At 43.5% G+C, this 24,715-nt stretch overlaps 1 protein-coding gene across 1 annotated transcript in view; it reads right to left on the bottom strand.

The window, feature by feature from the left end:
* The window catches only part of HGH1 (HGH1 cochaperone), a 219,453-nt gene that overhangs the window by 22,062 nt on the left and 172,676 nt on the right, over positions 1-24,715 (bottom strand). The window contains exon 6 of the mRNA XM_088461833.1: positions 18,310-18,432. Coding sequence (XP_088317959.1) covers positions 18,310-18,432 — 123 coding nt within the window. The remainder of the gene's footprint in view (positions 1-18,309; positions 18,433-24,715) is intronic.

Raw genomic sequence — 24,715 nt, 5'->3', positions numbered from 1 at the left:
ATATCAGTGTAACCAGCAGAAGCTGCCTGTACTATCTATTCACATCACATGTACATACACACACACAGAGAGAACATAGGCATGCTGTATATCATTGTAACCAGTAGAAGCTGCCTGTACTATCTATTCACATCACATGTACATACACTCACAGTCACACACACACACACAGAGAACATAGGCATGCTGTATATCATTGTAACCAGCAGAAGCTGCCTGTGCTATCTATTCACATCACATGTACATACACACACACACACACACACACAGAACATAGGCATGCTGTATATCATTGTAACCAGCAAAAGGTGCCTGTGCTATCTATTCACATCACATGTACACACACACACACACACACACACACACACACACACACACACACACAGAACATAGGCATGCTGTATATCAGTGTAACCAGGAGAAGCTGCCTGTGCTATCTATTCACATCACATGTACATACACTCACACACACACAGAGAACATAGGCATGCTGTATATCATTGTAACCAGCAGAAGGTGCCTGTGCTATCTATTCACATCACATGTACATACACTCACACACACACACAGAGAACATAGGCATGCTGTATATCAGTGTAACCAGCAGAAGCTGCCTGTGCTATCTATTCACATCACATGTACATACACTCACACACACAGAGAACATAGGCTTGCTGTATATCATTGTAACCAGCAGAAGCTGCCTGTGCTATCTATTCACATCACATGTACATACACTCACACACACACACACACACACACAGAGAACATAGGCTTGCTGTATATCATTGTAACCAGCAGAAGCTGCCTGTGCTATCTATTCACATCACATGTACATACACTCACACACACACACACACACACACACACACACACACACACACACACACACACACACACACAGAACATAGGCATGCTGTATATCAGTGTAACCAGCAGAAGCTGCCTGTACTATCTATTCACATCACATGTACATACACACACACAGAGAACATAGGCATGCTGTATATCAGTGTAACCAGGAGAAGCTGTCTGTGCTATCTATTCACATCACATGTACATACACTCACACACACACAGAGAACATAGGCATGCTGTATATCATTGTAACCAGCAGAAGGTGCCTGTGCTATCTATTCACATCACATGTACATACACACACACACACACACACACACACGGAGAACATAGGCATGCTGTATATCATTGTAACCAGCAGAAGCTGCCTGTGCTATCTATTCACATCACATGTACATACACACACAGAGAACATAGGCATGCTGTATATCATTGTAACCAGGACAAGGACACAGAACATAGGCATGCTGTATATCATTGTAACAAGCAGAAGCTGCCTGTGCTATCTATTCCCATCACATGTACATACACTCACAGTCACACACACAGAGAACATAGGCATGCTGTATATCATTGTAACCAGCAGAAGCTGCCTGTACTATCTATTCACATCACATGTACATACACACAGAGAACATAGGCATGCTGTATATCATTGTAACCAGCAGAAGCTGCCTGTGCTATCTATTCACATCACATGTACATACACACACACACACACACACACACACACACAGAGAACATAGGCATGCTGTATATCATTGTAACCAACAGAAGCTGCCTGTGCTATCTATTCACATCACATGTACATACACACACACACGGAGAACATAGGCATGCTGTATATCATTGTAACCAGCAGAAGGTGCCTGTGCTATCTATTCACATCACATGTACATACACACACACACACACACACACACACACACACACAGAACATAGGCATGCTGTATATCATTGTAACCAGCAGAAGCTGCCTGTGCTATCTATTCACATCACATGTACATACACACACACACGGAGAACATAGGCATGCTGTATATCATTGTAACCAGCAGAAGCTGCCTGTGCTATCTATTCACATCACATGTACATACACACACACACAGAGAACATAGGCATGCTGTATATCATTGTAACCAGGACAAGGACACAGAACATAGGCATGCTGTATATCATTGTAACAAGCAGAAGCTGCCTGTGCTATCTATTCCCATCACATGTACATACACTCACACACAACCACACACAGAGAACATAGGCATGCTGTATATCATTGTGACCAGCAGAAGCTACCTGTGCTATCTATTCACATCACATGTACATACACACACACACACAGAACATAGGCATGCTGTATATCATTGTAACCAGCAGAAGCTGCCTGTGCTATCTATTCACATCACATGTACATACACACACACACAGAGAACATAGGCATGCTGTATATCATTGTAACCAGGACAAGGACACAGAACATAGGCATGCTGTATATCATTGTAACAAGCAGAAGCTGCCTGTGCTATCTATTCCCATCACATGTACATACACTCACAGTCACACACACACACACAGAACATAGGCATGCTGTATATCATTGTAACCAGCAGAAGCTGCCTGTACTATCTATTCACATCACATGTACATACACACAGAGAACATAGGCATGCTGTATATCATTGTAACCAGCAGAAGCTGCCTGTGCTATCTATTCCCATCACATGTACATACACACACACACACACACACAGAGAACATAGGCATGCTGTATATCAGTGTAACCAGCAGAAGCTGCCTGTGCTATCTATTCACATCACATGTACATACACACACACACAGAGAACATAGGCATGCTGTATATCAGTGTAACCAGCAGAAGCTGCCTGTGCTATCTATTCACATCACATGTACATACACACACACACACACACACACACACAGAGAACATAGGCATGCTGTATATCAGTGTAACCAGCAGAAGCTGCCTGTACTATCTATTCACATCACATGTACATACACACACACAGAGAACATAGGCATGCTGTATATCAGTGTAACCAGGAGAAGCTATCTGTGCTATCTATTCACATCACATGTACATACACTCACACACACACAGAGAACATAGGCATGCTGTATATCATGGTAACCAGAAGCTGCCTGTGCTATCTATTCACATCACATGTACATACACACACACACACACACACACACAGAACATAGGCATGCTGTATATCATTGTAACCAGCAGAAGCTGCCTGTGCTATCTATTCACATCACATGTACATACACACGGAGAACATAGGCATGCTGTATATCATTGTAACCAGCAGAAGCTGCCTGTGCTATCTATTCACATCACATGTACATACACACACAGAGAACATAGGCATGCTGTATATCATTGTAACCAGGACAAGGACACAGAACATAGGCATGCTGTATATCATTGTAACAAGCAGAAGCTGCCTGTGCTATCTATTCCCATCACATGTACATACACTCACAGTCACACACACAGAGAACATAGGCATGCTGTATATCATTGTAACCAGCAGAAGCTGCCTGTACTATCTATTCACATCACATGTACATACACACAGAGAACATAGGCATGCTGTATATCATTGTAACCAGCAGAAGCTGCCTGTGCTATCTATTCACATCACATGTACATACACACACACACACAGATAACATAGGCATGCTGTATATCATTGTAACCAGCAGAAGCTGCCTGTGCTATCTATTCACATCACATGTACACACACACACACACACACACACACACACACACACACACACACACACACACAGAACATAGGCATGCTGTATATCATTGTAACCAACAGAAGCTGCCTGTGCTATCTATTCACATCACATGTACATACACACACACACAGAGAACATAGGCATGCTGTATATCATTGTAACGAACAGAAGCTGCCTGTGCTATCTATTCACATCACATGTACATACTCACACACACGGAGAACATAGGCATGCTGTATATCAGTGTAACCAGCAGAAGCTGCCTGTGCTATCTATTCACATCACATGTACATACACACACACACACACACATAGAGAACATAGGCATGCTGTATATCATTGTAACCAGCAGAAGCTGCCTGTGCTATCTATTCACATCACATGTACATACACACACACACGGAGAACATAGGCATGCTGTATATCATTGTAACCAGCAGAAGCTGCCTGTGCTATCTATTCACATCACATGTACATACACACACAGAGAACATAGGCATGCTGTATATCATTGTAACCAGGACAAGGACACAGAACATAGGCATGCTGTATATCATTGTAACAAGCAGAAGCTGCCTGTGCTATCTATTCCCATCACATGTACATACACTCACACACAACCACACACAGAGAACATAGGCATGCTGTATATCATTGTGACCAGCAGAAGCTGCCTGTGCTATCTATTCACATCACATGTACATACACACACACACACAGAACATAGGCATGCTGTATATCATTGTAACCAGCAGAAGCTGCCTGTGCTATCTATTCACATCACATGTACATACACACACACACACAGAGAACATAGGCATGCTGTATATCATTGTAACCAGGACAAGGACACAGAACATAGGCATGCTGTATATCATTGTAACAAGCAGAAGCTGCCTGTGCTATCTATTCCCATCACATGTACATACACTCACAGTCACACACACACAGAGAACATAGGCATGCTGTATATCATTGTAACCAGCAGAAGCTGCCTGTACTATCTATTCACATCACATGTACATACACACAGAGAACATAGGCATGCTGTATATCATTGTAACCAGCAGAAGCTGCCTGTGCTATCTATTCCCATCACATGTACATACACACACACAGAGAACATAGGCATGCTGTATATCAGTGTAACCAGCAGAAGCTGCCTGTGCTATCTATTCACATCACATGTACATACACACACACACAGAACATAGGCATGCTGTATATCATTGTAACCAGCAGAAGCTGCCTGTGCTATCTATTCACATCACATGTACATACACACAGAGAACATAGGCATGCTGTATATCAGTGTAACCAGCAGAAGCTGCCTGTGCTATCTATTCACATCACATGTACATACACACACACACACACACACACACAGAACATAGGGATGCTGTATATCATTGTAACCAACAGAAGCTGCCTGTACTATCTATTCACATCACATGTACATACACACACACACACACACAGAACATAGGCATGCTGTATATCATTGTAACCAGCAGAAGGTGCCTGTGCTATCTATTCACATCACATGTACATACACTCACACACACACACCCACACACACACACACACACACACACACACACAGAGAACATAGGCATGCTGTATATCAGTGTAACCAGCAGAAGCTGCCTGTGCTATCTATTCACATCACATGTACATACACTCACACACACAGAGAACATAGGCATGCTGTATATCATTGTAACCAGCAGAAGCTGCCTGTGCTATCTTTTCACATCACATGTACATACACACACACACACACACACACACACACACACACACACACAGAGAACATAGGCATGCTGTATATCATTGTAACCAACAGAAGCTGCCTGTGCTATCTATTCACATCACATGTACATACACACACACACACGGAGAAGATAGGCATGCTGTATATCATTGTAACCAGCAGAAGGTGCCTGTGCTATCTATTCACATCACATGTACATACACACACACACAGAGAACATAGGCATGCTGTATATCATTGTAACCAGCAGAAGCTGCCTGTGCTATCTATTCACATCACATGTACATACACACACACACGGAGAACATAGGCATGCTGTATATCATTGTAACCAGCAGAAGCTGGCTGTGCTATCTATTCACATCACATGTACATACACACACACACAGAGAACATAGGCATGCTGTATATCATTGTAACCAGGACAAGTACAGAGAACATAGGCATGCTGTATATCATTGTAACAAGCAGAAGCTGCCTGTGCTATCTATTCCCATCACATGTACATACACTCACACAACCACACACAGAGAACATAGGCATGCTGTATATCATTGTGACCAGCAGAAGCTGCCTGTGCTATCTATTCACATCACATGTACATACACACACACACACAGAACATAGGCATGCTGTATATCATTGTAACCAGCAGAAGCTGCCTGTGCTATCTATTCACATCACATGTACATACACACACACACAGAGAACAGAGGCATGCTGTATATCATTGTAACCAGGACAAGGACACAGAACATAGGCATGCTGTATATCATTGTAACAAGCAGAAGCTGCCTGTGCTATCTATTCCCATCACATGTACATACACTCACAGTCACACACACACACAGAGAACATAGGCATGCTGTATATCATTGTAACCAGCAGAAGCTGCCTGTACTATCTATTCACATCACATGTACATACACACAGAGAACATAGGCATGCTGTATATCATTGTAACCAGCAGAAGCTGCCTGTGCTATCTATTCCCATCACATGTACATACACACACACACACACACACAGAACATAGGCATGCTGTATATCATTGTAACCAGCAGAAGCTGCCTGTGCTATCTATTCACATCACATGTACATACACACACACACACACACACACACAGAACATAGGCATGCTGTATATCATTGTAACCAACAGAAGCTGCCTGTGCTATCTATTCCCATCACATGTACATACACTCACAGTCACACACACACAGAGAACATAGGCATGCTGTATATCATTGTAACCAGCAGAAGCTGCCTGTACTATCTATTCACATCACATGTACATACACACAGAGAACATAGGCATGCTGTATATCATTGTAACCAGCAGAAGCTGCCTGTGCTATCTATTCCCATCACATGTACATACACACACACAGAGAACATAGGCATGCTGTATATCAGTGTAACCAGCAGAAGCTGCCTGTGCTATCTATTCACATCACATGTACATACACACACACACAGAACATAGGCATGCTGTATATCATTGTAACCAGCAGAAGCTGCCTGTGCTATCTATTCACATCACATGTACATACACACAGAGAACATAGGCATGCTGTATATCAGTGTAACCAGCAGAAGCTGCCTGTGCTATCTATTCACATCACATGTACACACACACACACACACACACACACACACACACACACACACACACACAGAACATAGGGATGCTGTATATCATTGTAACCAACAGAAGCTGCCTGTACTATCTATTCACATCACATGTACATACACACACACACACACACAGAACATAGGCATGCTGTATATCATTGTAACCAGCAGAAGGTGCCTGTGCTATCTATTCACATCACATGTACATACACTCACACACACACACCCACACACACACACACACAAACACACACACACACACAGAGAACATAGGCATGCTGTATATCAGTGTAACCAGCAGAAGCTGCCTGTGCTATCTATTCACATCACATGTACATACACTCACACACACAGAGAACATAGGCATGCTGTATATCATTGTAACCAGCAGAAGCTGCCTGTGCTATCTTTTCACATCACATGTACATACACACACACACACACACACACACACACACACACACACACACACACACACACAGAGAACATAGGCATGCTGTATATCATTGTAACCAACAGAAGCTGCCTGTGCTATCTATTCACATCACATGTACATACACACACACACACGGAGAAGATAGGCATGCTGTATATCATTGTAACCAGCAGAAGGTGCCTGTGCTATCTATTCACATCACATGTACATACACACACACACAGAGAACATAGGCATGCTGTATATCATTGTAACCAGCAGAAGCTGCCTGTGCTATCTATTCACATCACATGTACATACACACACACACGGAGAACATAGGCATGCTGTATATCATTGTAACCAGCAGAAGCTGCCTGTGCTATCTATTCACATCACATGTACATACACACACACACAGAGAACATAGGCATGCTGTATATCATTGTAACCAGGACAAGTACACAGAACATAGGCATGCTGTATATCATTGTAACAAGCAGAAGCTGCCTGTGCTATCTATTCCCATCACATGTACATACACTCACACAACCACACACAGAGAACATAGGCATGCTGTATATCATTGTGACCAGCAGAAGCTGCCTGTGCTATCTATTCACATCACATGTACATACACACACACACACACACACACACAGAACATAGGCATGCTGTATATCATTGTAACCAGCAGAAGCTGCCTGTGCTATCTATTCACATCACATGTACATACACACACACACAGAGAACAGAGGCATGCTGTATATCATTGTAACCAGGACAAGGACACAGAACATAGGCATGCTGTATATCATTGTAACAAGCAGAAGCTGCCTGTGCTATCTATTCCCATCACATGTACATACACTCACAGTCACACACACACACAGAGAACATAGGCATGCTGTATATCATTGTAACCAGCAGAAGCTGCCTGTACTATCTATTCACATCACATGTACATACACACAGAGAACATAGGCATGCTGTATATCATTGTAACCAGCAGAAGCTGCCTGTGCTATCTATTCCCATCACATGTACATACACACACACACACACACACAGAACATAGGCATGCTGTATATCATTGTAACCAGCAGAAGCTGCCTGTGCTATCTATTCACATCACATGTACATACACACACACACACACACACACAGAGAACATAGGCATGCTGTATATCATTGTAACCAACAGAAGCTGCCTGTGCTATCTATTCACATCACATGTACATACACACACACACACACACACACACACACACACACACACACACACACACACAGAACATAGGCATGCTGTATATCATTGTAACCAACAGAAGCTGCCTGTGCTATCTATTCACATCACATGTACATACACACACACACACACACACACACACACACACACACAGAGAACATAGGCATGCTGTATATCATTGTAACCAGCAGAAGCTGCCTGTGCTATCTATTCACATCACATGTACATACACACACACACACACACACACACACAGAACATAGGCATGCTGTATATCATTGTAACCAGCAGAAGCTGCCTGTGCTATCTATTCACATCACATGTACATACACACACACACAGAACATAGGCATGCTGTATATCATTGTAACCAGCAGAAGGTGCCTGTGCTATCTATTCACATAACATGTACACACACACACACACACACACACACACAGAACATAGGCATGCTGTATATCATTGTAACCAGGAGAAGCTGCCTGTGCTATCTATTCACATCACATGTACACACACACACACAGAGAGAACATAGGCATGCTGTATATCATTGTAACCAGGAGGAGCTGCCTGTGCTATCTATTCACATCACATGTATATACACTCACACACACACACACACACACACACACACACACAGAACATAGGCATGCTGTATATCATTGTAACCAGCAGGAGCTGCCTGTGCTATCTATACACATCACATGTACATACACACACACACACACACACACACACACACAGAACATAGGCATGCTGTATATCATTGTAACCAACAGAAGCTGCCTGTGCTATCTATTCACATCACATGTACATACACACACACGGAGAACATAGGCATGCTGTATATCATTGTAACCAGCAGAAGGTGCCTGTGCTATCTATTCACATCACATGTACATACACACACACAGAGAACATAGGCATGCTGTATATCATTGTAACCAGCAGAAGCTGCCTGTGCTATCTATTCACATCACATGTACATACACACACACACGGAGAACATAGGCATGCTGTATATCATTGTAACCAGGACAAGGACACAGAACATAGGCATGCTGTATATCATTGTAACAAGCAGAAGCTGCCTGTGCTATCTATTCCCATCACATGTACATACACTCACACACAACCACACACAGAGAACATAGGCATGCTGTATATCATTGTGACCAGCAGAAGCTGCCTGTGCTATCTATTCACATCACATGTACATACACACACACACACAGAACATAGGCATGCTGTATATCATTGTAACCAGCAGAAGCTGCCTGTGCTATCTATTCACATCACATGTACATACACACACACACAGAGAACATAGGCATGCTGTATATCATTGTAACCAGGACAAGGACACAGAACATAGGCATGCTGTATATCATTGTAACCAGCAGAAGCTGCCTGTGCTATCTATTCCCATCACATGTACATACACTCACAGTCACACACACACACAGAGAACATAGGCATGCTGTATATCATTGTAACCAGCAGAAGCTGCCTGTGCTATCTATTCCCATCACATGTACATACACACAGAGAACATAGGCATGCTGTATATCATTGTAACCAGCAGAAGCTGCCTGTGCTATCTATTCCCATCACATGTACATACACACACACACACACACACACACACAGAGAACATAGGCATGCTGTATATCATTGTAACCAACAGAAGCTGCCTGTGCTATCTATTCACATCACATGTACATATACACACACACACACACACACACACACACACACACACACAGAACATAGGAATGCTGTATATCATTGTAACCAACAGAAGCTGCCTGTGCTATCTATTCACATCACATGTACATACACTCACACACACACACACACACACAGAGAACATAGGCATGCTGTATATCATTGTAACCAGCAGAAGCTGCCTGTGCTATCTATTCACATCACATGTACATACACACACACAAACACACAGAACATAGGCATGCTGTATATCATTGTAACCAGCAGAAGCTGCCTGTGCTATCTATTCACATCACATGTACACACACACACACACACAGAACATAGGCATGCTGTATATCATTGTAACCAGGAGAAGCTGCCTGTGCTATCTATTCACATCACATGTACACACACACACACACACAGAGAGAACATAGGCATGCTGTATATCATTGTAACCAGGAGGAGCTGCCTGTGCTATCTATTCACATCACATGTACACACACACACACACACACACACACACACACACACACACACACACACAGAACATAGGCATGCTGTATATCATTGTAACCAGCAGGAGCTGCCTGTGCTATCTATACACTTCACATGTACACACACACACACACACACACACACACACACAGGACATAGGCATGCTGTATATCATTGTAACCAACAGAAGCTGCCTGTGCTATCTATTCACATCACATGTACATACACTCACACACACACACACACACACACACACACACAGAACATAGGCATGCTGTATATCATTGTAACCAGCAGAAGCTGCCTGTGCTATCTATTCACATCACATGTACATACACACACACACACGGAGAACATAGGCATGCTGTATATCATTGTAACCAGCAGAAGGTGCCTGTGCTATCTATTCACATCACATGTACACACACACACACACACACACACACAGAGAACATAGGCATGCTGTATATCATTGTAACCAGGAGAAGCTGCCTGTGCTATCTATTCACATCACATGTACACACACACACACACGGAGAACATAGGCATGCTGTATATCATTGTAACCAGCAGAAGCTGCCTGTGCTATCTATTCACATCACATGTACATACACACACACACAGAGAACATAGGCATGCTGTATATCATTGTAACCAGGACAAAGACACAGAACATAGGCATGCTGTATATCATTGTAAGCAGAAGCTGCCTGTGCTATCTATTCCCATCACATGTACATACACTCACACACAACCACACACAGAGAACATAGGCATGCTGTATATCATTGTGACCAGCAGAAGCTGCCTGTGCTATCTATTCACATCACATGTACATACACACACACACACAGAACATAGGCATGCTGTATATCATTGTAACCAGCAGAAGCTGCCTGTGCTATCTATTCACATCACATGTACATACACACACACACAGAGAACATAGGCATGCTGTATATCATTGTAACCAGGACAAGGACACAGAACATAGGCATGCTGTATATCATTGTAACAAGCAGAAGCTGCCTGTGCTATCTATTCACATCACATGTACATACACACAGAGAACATAGGCATGCTGTATATCATTGTAACCAGCAGAAGCTGCCTGTGCTATCTATTCCCATCACATGTACATACACACACACACACACACACACACAGAACATAGGCATGCTGTATATCATTGTAACCAGCAGAAGCTGCCTGTGCTATCTATTCACATCACATGTACATACACACACACACACACACACACAGAGAGAACATAGGCATGCTGTATATCATTGTAACCAACAGAAGCTGCCTGTGCTATCTATTCACATCACATGTACATACACACACACACACACACACACACACACACAGAACATAGGCATGCTGTATATCATTGTAACCAACAGAAGCTGCCTGTGCTATCTATTCACATCACATGTACATACACACACACACACACACACACAGAGAACATAGGCATGCTGTATATCATTGTAACCAGCAGAAGCTGCCTGTGCTATCTATTCACATCACATGTACATACACACACACACACACACACACACACACACACAGAACATAGGCATGCTGTATATCAGTGTAACCAGCAGAAGCTGCCTGTGCTATCTATTCACATCACATGTACATACACACACACACACACACAGAACATAGGCATGCTGTATATCATTGTAACCAGCAGAAGCTGCCTGTGCTATCTATTCACATCACATGTACATACACACACACACACACACAGAACATAGGCATGCTGTATATCATTGTAACCAGCAGAAGGTGCCTGTGCTATCTATTCACATCACATGTACACACACACACACACACACACACACACACACACAGAACATAGGCATGCTGTATATCATTGTAACCAGGAGAAGCTGCCTGTGCTATCTATTCACATCACATGTACACACACACACACAGAGAGAACATAGGCATGCTGTATATCATTGTAACCAGGAGGAGCTGCCTGTGCTATCTATTCACATCACATGTATATACACTCACACACACACACACACACACACAGAACATAGGCATGCTGTATATCATTGTAACCAGCAGGAGCTGCCTGTGCTATCTATACACATCACATGTACATACACACACACACACACACACACACACACGCTGTATATCATTGTAACCAACAGAAGCTGCCTGTGCTATCTATTCACATCACATGTACATACACACACACACACGGAGAACATAGGCATGCTGTATATCATTGTAACCAGCAGAAGGTGCCTGTGCTATCTATTCACATCACATGTACATACACACACACACAGAGAACATAGGCATGCTGTATATCATTGTAACCAGCAGAAGCTGCCTGTGCTATCTATTCACATCACATGTACATACACACACACACGGAGAACATAGGCATGCTGTATATCATTGTAACCAGCAGAAGCTGCCTGTGCTATCTATTCACATCACATGTACATACACACACACACACACACACACAGAACATAGGCATGCTGTATATCAGTGTAACCAGCAGAAGCTGCCTGTGCTATCTATTCACATCACATGTACATACACACACACACACACACAGAACATAGGCATGCTGTATATCATTGTAACCAGCAGAAGCTGCCTGTGCTATCTATTCACATCACATGTACATACACACACACACACACACAGAACATAGGCATGCTGTATATCATTGTAACCAGCAGAAGGTGCCTGTGCTATCTATTCACATCACATGTACACACACACACACACACACACACACACACACACACACACACACACACACACACACACACACACACACACACAGAACATAGGCATGCTGTATATCATTGTAACCAGGAGAAGCTGCCTGTGCTATCTATTCACATCACATGTACACACACACACACACACAGAGAGAACATAGGCATGCTGTATATCATTGTAACCAGGAGGAGCTGCCTGTGCTATCTATTCACATCACATGTATATACACTCACACACACACACACACACACACACACACAGAACATAGGCATGCTGTATATCATTGTAACCAGCAGGAGCTGCCTGTGCTATCTATACACATCACATGTACATACACACACACACACACACACACACACACACACGCTGTATATCATTGTAACCAACAGAAGCTGCCTGTGCTATCTATTCACATCACATGTACATACACACACACACAGAGAACATAGGCATGCTGTATATCATTGTAACCAGCAGAAGCTGCCTGTGCTATCTATTCACATCACATGTACATACACACACACACGGAGAACATAGGCATGCTGTATATCATTGTAACCAGCAGAAGCTGCCTGTGCTATCTATTCACATCACATGTACATACACACACACACAGAGAACATAGGCATGCTGTATATCATTGTAACCAGGACAAGGACACAGAACATAGGCATGCTGTATATCATTGTAACAAGCAGAAGCTGCCTGTGCTATCTATTCCCATCACATGTACATACACTCACACACAACCACACACAGAGAACATAGGCATGCTGTATATCATTGTGACCAGCAGAAGCTGCCTGTGCTATCTATTCACATCACATGTACATACACACACACACACAGAACATAGGCATGCTGTATATCATTGTAACCAGCAGAAGCTGCCTGTGCTATCTATTCACATCACATGTACATACACACACACACAGAGAACATAGGCATGCTGTATATCATTGTAACCAGGACAAGGACACAGAACATAGGCATGCTGTATATCATTGTAACAAGCAGAAGCTGCCTGTGCTATCTATTCCCATCACATGTACATACACTCACAGTCACACACACACACAGAGAACATAGGCATGCTGTATATCATTATAACCAGCAGAAGCTGCCTGTACTATCTATTCACATCACATGTACATACACACAGAGAACATAGGCATGCTGTATATCATTGTAACCAGCAGAAGCTGCCTGTGCTATCTATTCCCATCACATGTACATACACACACACACACAGAACATAGGCATGCTGTATATCATTGTAACCAGCAGAAGCTGCCTGTGCTATCTATTCACATCACATGTACATACACACACACACACACACACAGAGAACATAGGCATGCTGTATATCATTGTAACCAGCAGAAGCTGCCTGTGCTATCTATTCACATCACATGTACATACACTCACACACACACACACACACACACACACACACACACACACACACACACACACACAGAGAACATAGGCATGCTGTATATCATTGTAACCAGCAGAAGCTGCCTGTGCTATCTATTCACATCACATGTACATACACACACACACACACACACACACACACACACACACAGAACATAGGCATGCTGTATATCAGTGTAACCAGCAGAAGCTTCCTGTGCTATCTATTCACATCACATGTACATACACTCACAGTCACACACACACACAGAGAACATAGGCATGCTGTATATCATTATAACCAGCAGAAGCTGCCTGTGCTATCTATTCACATCACATGTACATACACACACACACACACACACACACACACACACACACAGAACATAGGCATGCTGTATATCATTGTAACCAGCAGAAGGTGCCTGTGCTATCTATTCACATCACATGTACACACACACACAGAACATAGGCATGCTGTATATCATTGTAACCAGGAGAAGCTGCCTGTGCTATCTATTCACATCACATGTACACACACACACACAGAGAGAACATAGGCATGCTGTATATCATTGTAACCAGGAGGAGCTGCCTGTGCTATCTATTCACATCACATGTATATACACTCACACACACACACACACACACACAGAACATAGGCATGCTGTATATCATTGTAACCAGGAGGAGCTGCCTGTGCTATCTATACACATCACATGTACATACACACACACACACACACACACACACACACACACACAGAACATAGGCATGCTGTATATCATTGTAACCAGCAGAAGCTGCCTGTGCTATCTATTCACATTATTATTATTATTATTATTATCGTTTATTTATATGGCGCCACAAGTGTTCCGCAGCGCCTTACAAGGTACATATCCAAAAAGTGACTTACAGTAAAATACAATACAATGAAGGACAAGGACATGGATAATATGCTTTGATACATAGGTGGCCATAACACCCACATAAGCAGCAAAGCATAGGCACCAAGTGTTAGGTGTCCTAGTGGTGAGTAAGAGGTAGATGAACATATAGTAAGGAGAAGCACAAGAGGGTAGAGGGCCCTGCTCGCAAGAGCTTACATTCTCAAGGGGAGGGGCAGACAGATGGGTGTGATACAGTTGGGGAAGACAGGGAGGAGGGAGCATGTAGTAGCAAGTTAGGATGAGAGCTGGAAAGCGTTGATGAAGTAGTGGGTCTTGAGAGCCCGTTTGAAGGATTGTAGAGAGGTGGAGAGTCTGATGGGGAGAGGGAGAGAGTTCCAGAGGTGGGGAGCGGCACGGGCAAAGTCTTGGAGGCGGGAGTGGGAGGAAGTAATCAGCTGGCAGGAGAGGAGGTGTGCATTTGTTGAACGAAGAGGGCGGACAGGAAAGTGAAGGGGGATGAGGTCAGAGATGTAAATGGGAGAGGAGTGTGTGAGGGCTTTGTAAGTGAGTGTGAGAACCTTGAATTGGGCTCTGAAGGGGAAGGGGAGCCAGTGGAGGGCTTGTAGGAGAGGGGAGGCAGATGTAGAGCGTTTGGAGCGGAAGATAAGCCGTGCAGCAGCATTAAGGAAAGACTGGAGAGGAGCGAGATGGGATTTGGGGAGGCCAGATAGGAGAAGGTTACAGTAATCCAATCTTGAGGTGACCAGTGAGTGTATTAATGTCTTAGTTGCATCCTGAGTGAGAAAGGGTCTGATCCTGGAAATATTTTTAAGATGGAAATGACAGGACTGTGAGAGGTTCTGGATATGTGGTTTAAAGGAGAGGGAGGAGTCCAGGATAGCTCCAAGACAGCGCACTTTGGGGCTAGAGGAGATAGTTGTGCCGTCAATTGATAAAGAAATAGTGGGAGGTGAGGTTATGTGGGAGGGTGGGAAGATGATCATCTCAGTCTTAGACATATTAAGTTTAAGAAATCGCTGGGACATCCAGGAAGATATAGCAGAAAGACAGTTGGAGATCCGAGTGAGGAGAGAGGGAGAGATGTCAGGGGAGGAAAGGTAGATCTGAGTGTCGTCAGCATAAAGATGATAATGGAGGTCAAAAGAGCTGATAAGTTCACCTGTATATCATTGTAACCAGCAGAAGCTGCCTGTGCTATCTATTCACATCACATGTACACACACACACACACACACACACACACACACACACACACACACACACACACACACACACACACACAGAGAACATAGGCATGCTGTATATCATTGTAACCAGCAGAAGCTGCCTGTGCTATCTATACACATCACATGTACACACACACACACACACACACACACACACACAGAGAACATAGGCATGCTGTATATCATTGTAACCAGCAGAAGCTGCCTGTGCTATCTATACACATCACATGTACACACACACACACACACACACACACAGAGAACATAGGCATGCTGTATATCATTGTAACCAGCAGAAGCTGCCTGTGCTATCTATACACATCACATGTACACACACACACACACACACACACACAGAACATAGGCATGCTGTATATCATTGTAACCAGCAGAAGCTGCCTGTGCTATCTATTCCCATCACATGTACATACACTCACACACACACACACACACACAGAACATAGGCATGCTGTATATCATTGTAACCAGCAGGAGCTGCCTGTGCTATCTATTCACATCACATGTACATACACACACACACACACACACACACACACACACACACACACAGAACATAGGCATGCTGTATATCATTGTAACCAGCAGAAGCTGCCTGTGCTATCTATACACATCACATGTACATACACACACACACAGAGAACATAGGCATGCTGTATATCACTGTAACCAGCAGAAGCTGCCTGTACTATATATTCACATCACATGTACATATACACACACACACAGAGAACATAGGCATGCTGTATATCATTGTAACTGCCTGTGCTATCTATTCACATCACATGTCACACACACACACAAACACACACACAGAAGTTGCTGGTGCTATCCATTTGCATCGGTGTGCGAATAAGACGCATTTGAAGGTAAAAAGTCGCGCCACAGGTACTCTGCGCTACAGAGTCACACGGAGCTCCCGCGCTGTGTGTGGCACGACTTGTAGCGCACGGAGGATAGATGTATGTTGACACATCTGTATAAACAGCAGAAAGGCAAGAGATAGCAGCTAATACCCCTGTTCATGTTAATAGCAGGTAGTAGATGGCGCTGACCTGTATGACCTTTTCACATGCCCTCTGCACATCCACCTGAGTCTCCCAGGAGTGCAGGGATCTTAGGATCAGATACGTTCCTCGATCTTTCAGGATACGGCGTCCGTCAGCGGTGGCGCAGAGCTACAGGAACAGCACAGGGAAGAGAGGACAAGTATGTAACACAACAAATGTATGGTGATATTCCTTACAGGCAGCGTTAGGAAAACCTGTGTAACAGACAAGCAGAGAGCAGATGATTGTTGTAGTAGAAAGCTGGAATTGCCAGTGATTGAAGTGCATACGTGTCTGTACATGGTTAGATTATTTTGTGCACATTATATGCTTACAATGAATATCCCTGTGTAGTGTTCATTCTAGCACCCTGCAGCTCCTCTTTCCTGACTGGGGTGTCACTTTGTGCTCTGGTGCTTCTAGCACACTTAGCTGATGCAATAAACTGCTGAGATACATACCAGTGTGCTAGAAGCACCAGAGCAGAGAGCGACACCTCAGACAGGAAAGGGGAACTACATGGGCTGTAACAGGTGCAGGGTGCTAGAATGAACACTTTCCCTGTGCAGAATAATAATAATAATAAATATTGTGACCCCACCCATGGCAGCCCTCAGTTACTGGGTTACATCTTATTCAGGTGAGAAAAGGTGACCCTCCTGCAAGGTATACACTGAGACTCTGCCTTTCCTTCATTGTCTGTAATTGACTCCCAAAACTGGTGGGCATAATGCAAACATGTGCCCATCTCTGCACGTGGGTGAACATACACTACCGTTCCAAAGTTTCGGTCACCCAGACAATTTCGTGTTTTACATGAAAACTGACTTTTTTTTTATCAATTTAGTTGCAAAATGAATAGAACATATAGTCAAGACATTGACAAGGTCAGAAATAATGATTTTGTCCTTCAAACTTTGCTTTCGTCACATAATGCTCCTTTTGCAGCAATTACAGCATTGCAGACCTTTGGCATCTAGCTGTTAATTTGTTGGGGTAATCTGAAGAAATATCACCCCACGCTTCCTGAAGCACCTCCCACAAGTTGGATTGGCTTGATGGGCACTTCTTGCGTACTATACGGTCAAGCTGCTCCCACAACAGCTCAATGGGGCCGAGATCTGGTGACTGCGCTGGTCACTCCATTACAGACAGAATACCGGCTGCCTGCTTCTTCCCTAAATAGTTATTGCATAATTTGGAGGTGTGCTTCGGGTCATTGTCCTGTTGGAGGAGGAAATTGGCTCCAATCAAGCGCTGTCCACAGGGTATGGCATGGCGTTGCAGAATGGAGCGATAGCCTTCCTTATTCACAATCCCTTTTACCATGTACAAATCTCCCACTTAACCAGCACCAAAGCAGCCCCAGACCATCACATTACCTCCACCATGCTTAGATGGCGTCAGGCACTCTTCCAGCATCTTCTCACTTGTTCTGCGTCTCACAAATGTTCTTCTGTGTGATCCAAACACCTCAAACTTCGATTCGTCTGTCCATAACACTTTTTTCCAATCTTCCTCTGTCCAATGTTTGTGTTCTTTTTCTCATACAGGTGGAGTCTCCCATATCCAAATATTCCGAAATACGGAATATTTTTGACTTGATAGATTATGAATCCTTTGATTTTTGATGGTTCAATGTACACAAACTTTGTCTAAGGCACAAATTATTAAATATATTGTATAAAATTACCTTCAGGCTCTGTGTATAAGGTGTATATGAACCATAACTGAATTTTATATATGTACACAAACTTTGTTTGAGCCACAAAATTATTGAAAATATTGTATATTATTACCTGCAGGCTGTGTATATAACACATAAATGAATTCTGTTTGTATATTTGGGTCCCATTCCCACGATATTTCATTATGGTATGCTAATATTCCAAAATACGGAATATTCCGTTATCCAAAATACCCCTGGTCCCAAGCATTTTGGATATCGGAGACTCAACGTGTATTAATCTTTTCCTTTTATTGGCCAGTCTCAGTTATGGCTTTTTCTCTGCCACTCTGCCTAGAAGGCCAGCATCCCGGAGTCGCCTAGCTGTAGACTTTGACACTGGCGTTTTGCGGGTACCATTTAATGAAGCTGCCAATTGAAGACTTGTGAGGCGTCTATTTCTCAAATTAAAGACTTTAATGTATTTGTCTTCTTGCACTGTTGTGCATCGGGGCCTCCCACTTCTCTTTCTACTCTGGTTAGAGCCCATTTGTGCTGTTCTCTGAAGGGAGTAGTACACACCATTGTAGGAAAAGTTCAGTTTCTTGGCAACTTCTCGCATTGAATCGCCTTCATTTCTAAGAACAAGAATAGACTGTCGAGTTTCACATGAAAGTTCTTTTTTTTTCTGGCCATTTGGAGAGTATAATCGAACCCACAAATGTGATACCCTAGATACTCAACTAGCTCAAAGGACGGCCAGTTTTATAGCTTCTCTAATGAGCAAACCCGTTTTCAGCTGTGCTAACATAATTGCACAAGGGTTTTCTAATCATCCATTAGTATTCTAACGCGCTTAGCAAACACAATGTACCATTAGAACACTGGAGTGATAGTAGTTGGAAATGGGCCTCTATATACCTATGTAGATATTCCTTTAAAAAACAGACGTTTGCAGCTAGTATAGTCATTTACCACATTAACAATGTATAGAGTGTATTTTTGATTAATTTAATGCTTATTTATTTATTACCAGTTATTTATATAGTGCACACATATTCCGCAGCACTTTACAGAGAATATTTGTCCATTCACATCAGTTCCTGCCCCAGTGGAGCTTACACTCTATATTCCCTATCACATGCTCACATACACACTAGGGTTAATTTGTGTGGGGAACCAATTAGCCTATCAGTATATTTTTGGAGTGTGGGAGGAAACCGGTGTACCCGGAGGAAACCCACGCAAGCACAGGGAGAACATACAAACTCCACACAGTTTGGGCTGTGGTGGGAATCGAACCTATGACCTCAGTGCTGTGAGGCAGTAATGCTAACCACCACACCATCTGTGTCTTCATTGAAAAAAAACAGTGCTTTTCTTTCAAAAATAAGGAAATTTCTAAGTGACCCCTAACTTTTGAACGGTAGTGTACACATTTAGTTCTGTGCAAGTATTGGCAATTACAGTCCATTCAGCTCAGCATGGAGGCCACATCAAAATCCTCCTCTAGGACTGGGACTTCTCTAAGCATGTTTCTCTAAGGCATTTGCTCCTGACCTGGACCTTTAGAAAGTGCAAAGAGATGACCTGTTTGTGCAACATCCTTTCTTCTAGAGATTCACCGACACGAGTCTAACCAGATCCAGTGTATTAGTGTGTGCAGTTCTGCACAGGACCTTTATTTGAGATAGTGAAAAATTGAAACTCAACTATAGCATATGGCAAATTAATAATAGAACAAGATAATACTCAAGTTGGGGGTGGTCCGCAGAGTCAGTAATGGTGAGCAATATCAGTGTGGCGCACGTAAAACTTTGTATTTTTTTCTACAGTTCTATTTTATTATGAGTACCTAATTAGAAAAATACACATATGATAATAAACACGAACAACTGCTACAGTCCAACACTAGAGTCACCCACCCTATACCAAGAACAAAAAAAGACAAGCTTTGTGCTTAATCTAGGAAAGTAGCTGCTGCCGGGCTTCCAGCAAATTCCTGTGATCAAGGTGAGTATTTACTCTTCAGGTGTAACTGTGATATGGTGTCACACGCTCACTGACGAATCTACCTCTCATACATGTAACAGATGAAGACAAAACATGGTGCAAAATCAAACATTGATTACAGACCCAAAGAATATCCTTACAGGTTAAACTCCCCATAATGATGAGAGATGCAGGTACATAAAGGCTTCTTTCACTCCAAACACAGGAACCTCCAAAATATACCAAGCACCCCTATAGTGCATTACTATAAAAACATGGATTTATTTACAAAAAAAACTAATAAAAAGGCGTATCATCCCCAAAGTGGTGAGACCTAAATCAATTACCAGGAAATGACTTGCGAGAGAGCCAAACAAACTCTCGTTCCTCACAGCCCGGGAAGTGGGAGAGGTGGAATGGAATGCCTTGATGGAAGCCAGACCCAGGTAACTAAAGGTGGTCACAGCCCACCCTACCAACGCGTTTCAGATGAAGATCCTTTGTCAAGGTGTACAAGCATACAACCCTCAGACTGGCCCATGCTGTGTGTCTCTCCACACACACCTACTGCCCCATCCCTCCCCCGCTCAGCCACTTACCCCAGGTGGCCGATCTTCCCAACTAAGGCTGCTCCATGTCCCTCGCAGTGAGAGCCTTATTCAATATATCATTTTTCTCAGTAAATATATTTGTAATGGGGCTACTGTAATGACATTTTCACCAAATGTCAGCAACAACCCATGCAATCCACGCATGCAAAGAAATCAAACCGCAACGACATACATATATAGCGTTCCCGCTAGGCTGTTTTAGTGGGGCGCGGCGTCCTGCCCTCCTTCTGGAGGGCAAAAAGCACCCTGCCCTCCAGGAGGAGGGCAAAAAGCGCCCTGCCCTAACAGCCTGCGGAAGCCGTTCTCACCCGCGGGACGCAGTGTCCCGCGGGTGGAGAAACATGCGGTGACCCGGTCACCGCCGGAGAATAGACGCCGGGCGCATGCGCCCGGCATCTATTCTCCCTGTCTGCAGGGCTTGGGGGCTGCCCGGCGTGTCCGTAAGTGCCGGGCACGCCCCCAAGAGTGACGAAAAGGGGAGGCGTCTTATAGACATGCCCCCTTTTCCGATGACCACGCCCCCTTCTCGGCCGCGCGCGCCTTGGCACGCACACGGGCATGCCCTCTCTAGCTCCGGCGCCCTGCCTGCTGCCGGAGCTAGAGGGAACACTACATATACTATATATATATATTGTATATGTATCTCATACACACACATACAGCATCCGGAAAGTATTCACAGCGCTTCACTTTTTCCACATTTTGTAATGTTACAGCCTTATTCCAAAATGGAATAAATTATTTTTGTCCTCAAAATTCTACATACAATACCCCATAATGACAACGTGTAAAAAGTTTGAGATTTTTTCAAATTTAATTTAAAAAACAAAACTAAGAAATCACATGTAGATAAGTATTCACAGCCTTTGCCATGAAGCTCAGGTGCATCCTGTTTCCACTGATCATTCTTGAGATGTTCTTACAGCTTAATTGGAGTCCACCTGAGGTAAATTCAGTTGATTGGACATGATTTTGAAAGGCATACACCTGTCTATATAAAGGTCCCACACTTGACAGTGCATGTCAGAGCACAAACCAAGCATGAAGTCCAAGGAATTGTCTGTAGACCTCCGAGACAGGATTGTCTCAAGGCACAAATCTTGGGAAGGGTACAGAAAAATATCTGCTGCTTTGAAGGTCCCAATGAGCACAGTGGCCTCCATCATCCATAAATTGAAGAAGTTCGGAACCACCAGGACTCCTCCTAGAGTTGCCTGGCCGTCTAAACTGAGCGATCGTGGGAGAAGGGTCCTAGTCAGGGAGGTGACCAAGAACCCGATGGTCACTCTGTCAGAGCTATAGCATTCCTCTGTGGAGAGAGGAGAACCTTCCAGAAGGACAACCATCTCTGCAGCAATCCACCAATCAGGCCTGTATGGTAGAGTGACCAGACGGGAGCCCCTCCTTAGTAAAATGCACATGGCAGCCCACCTGAAGTTTGCCAAAATGCACTTGAAGGACTCTCAGACCATGAGACACATAGATTGAACTCTTTGGCGTGAATGCCAGGCGTTATGTTTGGAGGAAACCAGGCCAATACCATCCCTACAGTGAAGCATGGTGATGGCAGCATCATGCTGTGGGGATGTTTTTCAGCAGCAGGAACTGGGAGACTAGTCAGGATAGAGGGAAAGATGAATGGAGCAATGTACAGAGACATCCTGGATGAAAACCTGCTCCAGAGTGCTCTTGACCTCAGACTGGGGCGACGGTTCATCTTTCAGCAGGACACCGACCCTAAGCACACAGCCAAAATAACAAAGGAATGGCTTCAGGACAACTCAGTGAATGTCCTTGAATGACCCAGCCAGAACCCAGACTTGAATCCAATTGAACATCTCTGGAGATCTGAAAATGGCTGTGCACCGACGCTTCACATTGTATGATTTTTAAACAATTTATTTGTATATTGTTGCGGAAGATAAATATTTGGACACCTACCAACCAGCAAGAATTCTGGCTTTCACAGACCTGTTACTTCTTCATTAGGAAGCCAGTGGCAAACGCAGGATTTTGAAAGGGGGGTTTCCAAATAATCGCCCGCCCTTCCTCCCCCCCAGCAGTAAAATAATATGGCACCTGGCTGCATTAAAAAAAAAAAAATACTGGGACTCCCAGCCCCCGTCACCCTACCTATCCCCCC

The sequence above is a fragment of the Taudactylus pleione genome, unplaced genomic scaffold, assembly GCF_031769625.1.
Source record: "Taudactylus pleione unplaced genomic scaffold, aTauple2 ptg001108l, whole genome shotgun sequence".
NCBI lineage: Eukaryota > Metazoa > Chordata > Amphibia > Anura > Myobatrachidae > Taudactylus > Taudactylus pleione.
This window is presented reverse-complemented; position numbering and strand designations above follow the sequence as displayed.